Source organism: Gadus morhua, chromosome 2 (assembly GCF_902167405.1).
Source record: "Gadus morhua chromosome 2, gadMor3.0, whole genome shotgun sequence".
Classification (NCBI taxonomy): Eukaryota; Metazoa; Chordata; class Actinopteri; order Gadiformes; family Gadidae; genus Gadus; species Gadus morhua.
The window spans coordinates 7,311,236-7,320,275 of record NC_044049.1 but is presented as its reverse complement, the minus strand read 5'-3'; the positions used below and the strand labels follow the sequence as shown (position 1 = coordinate 7,320,275).

General features: G+C 39.6%; 2 protein-coding genes across 4 annotated transcripts; one reads left to right on the top strand and one right to left on the bottom strand.

Moving 5' to 3' along the window:
• Positions 1-141: 141 nt before the first annotated feature.
• Positions 142-3,743, bottom strand: asf1ba (anti-silencing function 1Ba histone chaperone). Its single transcript, XM_030339217.1, has 4 exons — positions 3,358-3,743; positions 2,572-2,687; positions 2,087-2,263; positions 142-868 (listed from the first exon to the last, which is right to left on the bottom strand). Exons 1-4 carry the CDS (start codon positions 3,464-3,466, stop codon positions 677-679), a joined length of 594 nt encoding a protein of 197 aa, XP_030195077.1. The 5' UTR covers positions 3,467-3,743; the 3' UTR covers positions 142-676.
• A 1,541-nt stretch (positions 3,744-5,284) lies between these two features.
• crb3a (crumbs homolog 3a) lies at positions 5,285-8,910 on the top strand. Of its 3 annotated transcripts, XR_003973674.1 has the most exons (4): positions 5,309-5,923; positions 6,354-6,554; positions 7,657-7,718; positions 7,829-8,910. XR_003973674.1 is itself a non-coding variant. In XM_030339142.1 (3 exons), exons 2-3 carry the CDS (start codon positions 6,407-6,409, stop codon positions 8,036-8,038), a joined length of 393 nt encoding a protein of 130 aa, XP_030195002.1. In that variant the 5' UTR covers positions 5,285-5,923; positions 6,354-6,406; the 3' UTR covers positions 8,039-8,910. The 3 variants fall into 3 exon arrangements, 1 of the variants encoding a protein (XP_030195002.1); XM_030339142.1 differs by lacking the exon at positions 7,657-7,718 and having other exon boundaries at positions 5,285-5,923; positions 6,354-6,596; positions 7,836-8,910; XR_003973675.1 differs by lacking the exon at positions 7,657-7,718 and having other exon boundaries at positions 5,301-5,923; positions 7,829-8,007.
• Positions 8,911-9,040: the final 130 nt, after the last annotated feature.

Below are 9,040 nucleotides of genomic sequence, written 5' to 3'. Positions count from 1 at the left end.
TATAAATGCAAGCTCAACCCTAAAAAAAACAAAAACGTTTTTCTATTTTAACTCTGGCCACTAGTAACATTTCATAACAGGCATTTCATAATTTAGGTGTTCATTTTTGCAATATAGGATCTGTCTCAAGCTAATCGCATCAGTCATACATATGAACATTTTTATTTTGAAGTCAAAATGGCAGTAAAAATAAAAAAACCAACGGAGGATCCTTAATGCCTCAACCTAGTTTAACCAAAACCAAAAGCATGGGGTATATATATATAAGTGCAATAATAATGTGAATGGCAATACACTGGACATTTCCATCATAGTAATATTACGATTTTTTCTTTTTTTGTGAAAAACACGAAAATACTTTGTATTGTCAGATCAACATGAGCTTCAATAAAAACACATTCTATTGTAATCCAGCTCAGCTGCAGCTTGTCCGAGTGTATGGCCCTCAACAGTATTTTAAGATAGTCACCATACTGCCACGATTACAAACTCCCCTGAATGCTGATAATTATGACCGCCATTTATCTTCTCAACACAGAAGAACACTCAGTCAGAGTGGTCAGAGTTCAAGGTTAGCTAGGAGGCAAACCTATCTGTACATCCCAAGAAGGAAAGTCCATTATTCAAAAATAAGCCTAATGCTGAAATATAACAATTATGGTGAGAATGGGAGTGTTTATAAGCAGTCCATGGAGTTATCAGGCAGTAGTCCCAGGGGCGGGGCCTTGCCAGGGAGACAGGATGGAGGGAGCATGGAGTTGGACGCCGGGTCCACGTTTTCAGAGTCTTCCATACGTTCTGCACAGCCTTCCCAATTTATGTGAAATCTTGTGACGCGTGGGTTGGACGCGAGGATGTTTCTCTGGAGCTAAAGGAAGATAAAGAAAAACAAAATACAAACTTTACAAGAAAGAACATTTGGGAAACCAATGACTTGACGAATTCCTAAGAAATCAAACACGCATGCATAACAAAAAAAAAAACATTTTCATATACCACATCAAAAGCCTTATTAAAAGTAGATGTATCCACCTGGCAAATAAGGCCTTCCCACTGCATTATGATCAGCCAATGTTTTATTGTGGTTTGCAAATTTGGATCATGTTGCATTTGTGGTTCCACTATATATTATTGTTTTATTGGGTTTTCATCAGACTTCCACAAGTCTTTAAACTTGACCACACTTGCAGGAGCTTTATCTGTTGACTAACAGCAACGTGTATAGCTGATTACATTTATTTTATATATATGCATATACAATGTATTCCTGTTTGTAGTGGCAAGTGTTATGTACCAAGTATTATTGCAAGTTTTTTTCTTAATAATAAGTAGGAATATTGGTTATTGTATTAAAATAATTGAACTCAAGTGTGTGTACTATAGTAAGCACAGTATGATTGGATAATTTCTGGGATGGTTTCCTAATCCATCAATGACATTTTTCCATTAACGAGCAGGCAAGGGTTTAAGGCAGGTAGGGGTTAATGTATCGTTACTGCTGTGAATCAACAAAAAATAGACCACATTTGTTTGGATACCAGTAGAATGTTAGTCTTCAGCCCTGGTTTATTGGAATATTTCTCTACGGCAGGTTCACTTTTGCACCATGATGAGTATGGTCTAGCAATTGTTATATATTTTTTACCTTTTAAAGATCATTTTATCCTATTGCACCTAAATCATGGGTTTCATTTGATCAACCTTCCTATGCGCAAGTAGCTCCGGGCCGCCAGTCAGAGCATAATGCCATTAATGAGGGAGAAAGCTACAATCCTCATTCAGCACAAAGATCAGCCAAAGCAGACACGTTGACTCAGCAATGCACCTCACTTAGCTTTAGCTGGGATTTCTACTTTAAGCAAAGTAGGAAAAGACGCTAAGGAAATATGGCTGTAATCACTTAAGTTTGTTGTCTTTTTTGTTTGTTTAAAGATTGTCACTATCAAATCATTTGGATTAAACCCTGGATGGCAACCTGAAGCAGAGTAGCTAGAAAGACTTTATAGCACTTTCACTGCAAGTATACAATAGGCTTAGTCCTCTGAAACTAGTATTCCAAGAAGGCGAAGGTTGTTGTGTGTCTTACCTGTGTGTAGTCAGGTTTTATTGGTGGGTTTTCACGCAGTTCAGGGTCAGTATATTCATTGTTTACGTAGTAGCCAATACGAATGAACTCCTGGCCACGATACGTGCAGGTGATTAGCACTACGGTGACACCAACAGCATCACTCTCAGGAATCAGGCCTGTGTTAGGGGCATCCGCCTGACAAGAAACCACAACAGATACATGAACGTCAACAGACATTTTAGGAATAACGAAACCACCCAACATCATCATTGGGTATATAAGCCAAATAGAAAGGGTATGTCTTTATAAGAATACTTAACGCATATACAATGCTTTGCACAGTTTTAACAAATTTCATTTTCAGATAACTTGAACTCAATCCTAGAAGCTTCAAATGTTATATTGATCAAACAATTTATTTTCAAAACCAAAAATAATTTCTGCGAAAAATGTTACAAGAAACATGAATCAATGAACCATTGTTTTGGTCTAACAAAATTCACCTGAAACACAAACATATGCCTCCCAGCTGGTACGGGTCCAACAAGGACGGAGTCAAGGGTTTGATCGTATTCCTCGCTTTCTGCTGATCCCACATAGATGATCTTCCACTCCAAGTCTAAAAAAAACAATATATTAGGATTAGGCATGCATTTCTGTAATCAAATAATCTACAATACCACTGACATTCCCTTATTGAGATTTAAAAAGAAAACTTTTAATTCTGGAGTATTCACATAAAATTATTAAATCGTTTTAGAAGTCTTAGATGAAGCTAAACAACGGTTTGAATCCACAAAAAAAATACAGTTTGTGCCAGAAATATGGCCAGTCTGCTTTTTATTGCTGATTGAATTTGGTGACTAAATGATGCCACCCTGAGTCCAGTGGGGTAATACAACTGCCGTCGTATTTCCGTAATTTGACATTTGTATGAAGATCAAGTGGTGCATTACAAACATATACATTACTATGAACGTAAGAATTTAGCTTGAGAAAAACAAGGTAAAAACACATTTGTGCATTTCCCCCCCCAATAGCATGGCAACAGCAGATAATACAAGCTGGTACGTTCACATAATATGGATTACAATTTAGGTAACATAGGTAAAGCAATACGGGTATCTATGCAAAACAACTCAGTTGGTAACGTTAGCAAATGAATTGCACACCTGTTCGTTATTTTTCCCCCACAAATCTAATCCTCTTTTGATGTGTGCTAATGTGGCTAGTTCCTACAGCGTTTCCTTTCTCGCTGTAGGAACAACAATTCACTGGATTATAATTACCTTCTGGGAGGTCCTCCATGCACTCAAACGTTATTTCGAATTGGAAAGGGTTTCGAAAAGGGCTCGGGTTATCCAAAACTGAAACATTGAGTACTTGCACCTTCGCCATTGTTGTAAGTGCTAAACCAGTTAGCTAATATCTTCAAAACAAAATTTCCCGGGAAATACTTTTTGTCTCGGATAGTCCTGTGCTTCAAAAAAAGTGATGGATTTATATTATCAACAAAAAAACCTGGATTTAGATGGCGTAAACGATTTGGATAACTACTAACGAATAATTGTAGCTTAGTGTTTCTTCAGTTTAGCAGCAACAATCATATCTTTGTAACACATTACCCTCTCCCGCCGCTTTGACAGTACCCAGGCAGCTACGCGCGTCGTGCAAACATCGAGTGGGGGCGGTGACATTTCCAAAAAGTAGAGGGGGAAAATGACACTGCCCCCTAGTGTTCCAGAAGTCAGAAAACAGTCACAATTTGTATTATTAATCATAAACAAAACTATTTATGCATCTGTATATGAATAAGTACACTGTGGTCTGGTACCATCGTATAATCTCTGGTTTGTATAACTGTAGACCAGATGTGGGAAGTAACAATACTTGTTTTTTGTACTACAGTTTTCAGGTATCTAGGCCTATTCATGTTTCTGACAACTTCTTACTTTTGCTCCATACATTTTAACACAAATATAGTGCTTTCTACTCCTTATATTTCCAAACAGGCTTTTGACTTTAGGTTTAATGTATTCAATGTGACATCATTATGCGCCTTCCATCTAGTCCAATTTCAACCTAAATGTATGGGACAGTAAAAGATAGAAAAGAGAATCCCTCGGCGTATCCCTCTGTGCATAGTATGTACTCCACCAAAGAGAAATGGCGTCAATGGGAGAACTAGAAGTTTAGCTAGTGAGGATGGATGAAAGTGAACAAGCAAACATTGCAGACGGAGCAGATTAAGAGCAGCAACATGGTGCTCTATTGCCATGCTGGAGATCTCTTCATGAGTGCTTGTGGGGATGGCTGGTTTAACCTGTTGCACACTGATTATTGAATATGCCACAGGTGTGCAGCCTCACCCAGCAGAGTCCAATAAGTTTGACTCGGGCCAGGGGAGGCTGCTTAAACCAGCCATCATCCACACACACTCCAACAATATTGTTTATTTTATGTTAGAATGGTTTTACTTTAACAGTCTTTGAATTATATTAATATGACTTGCCCAGAAACAGCAGGTAGAAAATTATCAGAGGACTAGGATTATTACTTTCGTATTTACATTTCAGGTCCAGTACTTTTCCTATTTTGCTGAGGTAAAGAAATTGAATCAGTGCTTCTGTTTTTTCCCCAGATTCTTTCTTTTACACACGTATGTATCTGTACTTCTACTTGAGTAAGGAATGTGTGTACTTTTGCCACCACTTCTGTCGATTAACGGCATACCTTATATATATTTTTTCTTAACTTCTTAATAAGTAATTCAAACAGGAGAAGCACTGAATAAAATGTGTTCAATAGTAGGGAACTGTAGGACTAGGCATCGAAAGATTAGTGGCTGAGTCAAATATGGAAAACAATATGCCCTCCAACGGGCAGTAGGCCTACAGTCAGTAAATCAAAGTTCAAAGTGGTTTCATGGACATTTCTGTCTCCATTTCATAACATTGGCCATTTTTTTTGGAAGAAGCTTCTACAAGCTTTTCCCCTTAAACAGGATAAACCTATTGTGTTATTGAAAGAGTTGTTCAGTCCAAATCATACATGTTCTGCTGCCACTCCGTGAAACCAGGATTAGATGAGGATTATGGGTTATTGGAACGGTGGGCTGCCGCGATCACGCCTGAAATATTTCAGGAATGTGCACTTTTTCATGTTGGGCAAATGCAATAAAACCCGACCGAGGCGCTATTTTATTTCAAAAGGACAAATCTCCAGGTTAGACCAGACAAACATACTTCAAGGAGAGATACTTAGGTAACCTATGGTAATTTCATCCAAAACAAAACTCTGACCCACAGGCAAAACTAATAATGAGGGTGAGTTGGGGCATGTGACTTGAGATATTCCTCTTTATAGTGCGTGGTCGCTAGTCCTATCGGCCTATTTGCTCTGGGAAGTGAATGACCGCAGATCACTAGCCTTCGCTACACCTGCATTTTTTCGACTTGCGCGCGAGGAGAGGTAAGGAACGGAACAAAAGGCTATCTGTCCCGGGCCAGCAGGTTGATACTGCGCTCAGGTACTGTAACATGAGACTGAACCACGTGACCCAGGGTGATTTGAACAGTAGAAAAAAAAACTGAAACCAACAGGTAGTCTAGTCGTCTACGTCGTAGAGGCGCTCTTCGTGTCGAAGGAAAGATAATCCAACACTGCGATTCAACAGCTTATTTTTTTTAATCGAAATCAGCGTATTTGGATTTCAAAACGGGACTATGTCAGTCTTCTATCAGGACTACCCTTTTCACGGTTTCGCAAAGTGCGACGGAACAACATGCTTCATGGTTGTGATGAATTAACGCCACTGCTGTATTTCCTGTCTCTCGGATCACCTGGAAGCAGCAGGTAAGGTCAACTTTATGTAAAAAGCAAGTAGGCTTAGTTCGTAATTCAGAGGCATACAGTCACTGATGTAGTTAATATCATCAACCCTGCTTGTTCTGCTGTGAAGGAGGTCATACCTCATGAACAACCCTAAATGTAGATTGACGTCTGCATTATAATTGTTCAATAAAATAGCCTATTATTGTTCCCATTCTTTCAGGTTATTATGTCCAAATATGCCTTTGTCCAACCAAAGGACTCGCTTATTACCAGGATATGACTTAACAATAACATACTTTTAATGTCAGCTGATAAAAGGTGAATAGAAAAATGTAAACAACCAAATGTCTCGATAGGAGATGAATAGGAGTTGATAATGGTATACAGTCAGAGTCAAGTGTTTGTTCTTGATTAACAAATATACAGCTAATTCTAATCTCCCTTCCGGAAGGAATTGAAAGATCCCACTGTGAATATGGGGCTGGAGGATATGGGCCCGAGGAGATGACCTGGGTCTCTCATTGCCCCGCTACCCCGTCTCTGCACTCCTGTACACGGGGAGGGATGGCAGAAGTCCTGGGTATTCTGGCCAGGCCTGGTCTACTGGCTGGTGCAGTCTTAGTTCTGGTTTTGGGCAGTAATCCTGTTTTGGGTGAGTCAGTCACCATACCTTCTCCCACACAAAGCACCCCCACACACTCACTTACCCACCAAAGTTAACATACGTCTACACTCCTAGATAAGGATTCTTGCACTAACGCACATACACACACAACCTCAGGCAGTGTGTGTGTGTGTGTGTGTGTGTGTGTGTGTGTGTGTGTGTGTGTGTGTGTGTGTGTGTGTGTGTGTGTGTTTGTGTGTGTGTGTGTGTGTGGTTGTGTGTGTGTGTGTGGTTGATTGAAAACAAAGCAACATTCAATTTTAGTTAGTAACCTAACCGCGTCTCAGGGTGCCTGTGCTAGTTCATATATTGTGAGGACGGCTAAGCTAATGACACATTGCATGACAATTGTCATCTATCTATATTTAACTGCTTTGGTCTGATGGTTCAAATGTAGGACATGGAAAAGTACATAATTCACTCATGGATGAAAAGCAAACAATCATATGCGCGATATGGAACAGGATATTAGCAGACATTCCTTAAGAAAAGAAAAACTTTGGAAAATGTTGTTCTTTATCAGGCTGACTTTTGCACCTGGGAAGTTTACTATTTGCCTGGGTAAATGATTGATATAGTTTGTAGATCCTTAGACAAGGGGTTTCAAGTATCACACATGTTTAACCAACTGAGCTAGATCTATCTATAGTAACACAACATTGTTAAAATAATGAGTCAAGTTTTCCAACGTCATGAACCACAAGTTTTTGGTAAATATTTGTAACCAGTACCACACCGTCTAACGGGAACACAGTCAGCATTCCAAGGCCGATACTACTCCTCCTTTTCATCCTCCCACTCTTTCTTAGTCAAGTAGTTACTGTGTAGTTTAGGCCAGGTCACTGAGTGATCACAGGGGCAGTCAGGGGTAAAATGCCGGAGTAATGCAGGGCGACGGGACTTAACTGCACACTGGTGACTTTGCTCTCAGAGTGTTGGCAATTATGTAGTCAAGGTTTCTTCACACTACTATAATTATACTATAATCACAATTTGGCCTGTTTTTCCACATATTAGCACGTTATGACGGTGCTTCTGATGATGTTGTTGTTGTTTGAGCGGTTGTATTATTCTTCCTCTCCTGTTGCAGGTGCTAATGCCACAACGACAAAGGCCCCCGCTAGAAATGTCACAGGCGGGAATGAAGACCAGGTCCTTTTCTCTCAAGTCACTTAACCACTCAAAGTGACCAGTGATCCAGTGTTTTCAATGGCACTCTGTTCTTTAATTTTTGTTGTGTTCCTTTCTCTCTCTTTCTACAGGAACTCGACATTTTGCCCATCGTACTCCCCATTGTTGTGCTGGGCGCCCTGGCCATAGCGCTGGCGGTTGTCTTCTGGCTCCTCTGCGTGGTCAAGAAGAAGAGACAGACGGAGGGGACTTACAGACCCAGTGCCGAGGAGCAGTCGGGATCACACGGCGTGGAGATGCCAGACGCTCTCAAATTACCCAAGGAAGAAAGACTTATTTGACCTGACTGAGAGCCTACTACTGCTAATACTCCGTCGGCACGAGAAGGTGGTGGGAATGTGAACGGGAGCATTCGGATACACGTGTTGTACCAAAGATTGCCGGCTTCAGAAGGATGCTAGACGTGCTCTAGCGGTTGTGGGACCATGTCCCAGCACAGGTTGGAGGTATCACCTCCACTGAGGATTCCTCGAAATCTATTTCTTTGAAGCACAATGACAGCAAGAAACTGATTGTGAGCTGCCTGATCAAGGCAGTGTATTTCAATGGAGTACTTCTGAAGTGGATGAACTAGGAGCTGCAATAGCCTTTGATCAAACGGAATGAAAACCTTTCATCGATGCTTTAGCTGCCTTCCTATCGATTATCAGGTTACAGTAGGGCTTGATTGTTTCTTCTTACAAGCTGCTATTGTTGAGTCATAAAATACTAAAAGAATATGAAGAAAATACGGTAGATGTTCATGCTACTGTAAGGTACATTAGATTATGATAATTTGTGAATTTAATTTGATTTCTTACTTTTGATTTTGTTCTTTAACCTCAAACACATTTCAGAGGCCTGTTCGGTCTGTATACTTTCATACAAATGTATTCTATCATGCTATTTATTCACACCCCGTCTCCATCAATATGCTTTCTGACTAATCAAGTTAACGCTAATTAAACAATTGAAGCAACTTGAATAGCTTTAACTGGAGAAGGAGTGAATGTTTCCCAGAAAATGTTGTTGAAATTTAAATCTATTTATATTTTTTATCCTTAACAAATTTCAAGTTTATTTAAACAATTTCATGTCTTAAGTCCAATTAACCACTAAATATTTTACTGTGATCATGAAATGTCAGTTCTTTTAATAAAAGTGACTAATATTATCAGTTTCTTCAAAAGTCCTGTAGAGGGCGCTAGGAAAACCCCTAGCCCTAGATTTCCATTATCTTTCAAGATATATATTTTTTAACTGCAAGCTTTTCTTAAACCAACTAATCATTAATGGAGCATGGT

Bases quoted from the DNA above. Each gene is read 5' to 3' on its own strand.
- asf1ba (XM_030339217.1), bottom strand. From the start codon at position 3,466: ATGGCGAAGGTGCAAGTACTCAATGTTTCAGTTTTGGATAACCCGAGC. The intron at 2,264-2,571 runs GTGAATTTTGTT...GTTTCTTGTCAG, and splicing joins GGCATATGTTTGTGTTTCAG to GCGGATGCCCCTAACACAGG. The intron at 869-2,086 runs GTAAGACACACA...ATCTTCCTTTAG, and splicing joins TAAAACCTGACTACACACAG to CTCCAGAGAAACATCCTCGC.
- crb3a (XM_030339142.1), top strand. From the start codon at position 6,407: ATGACCTGGGTCTCTCATTGCCCCGCTACCCCGTCTCTGCACTCCTGT. The intron at 6,597-7,835 runs CACACTCACTTA...TACAGGAACTCG, and splicing joins TCCCACACAAAGCACCCCCA to ACATTTTGCCCATCGTACTC.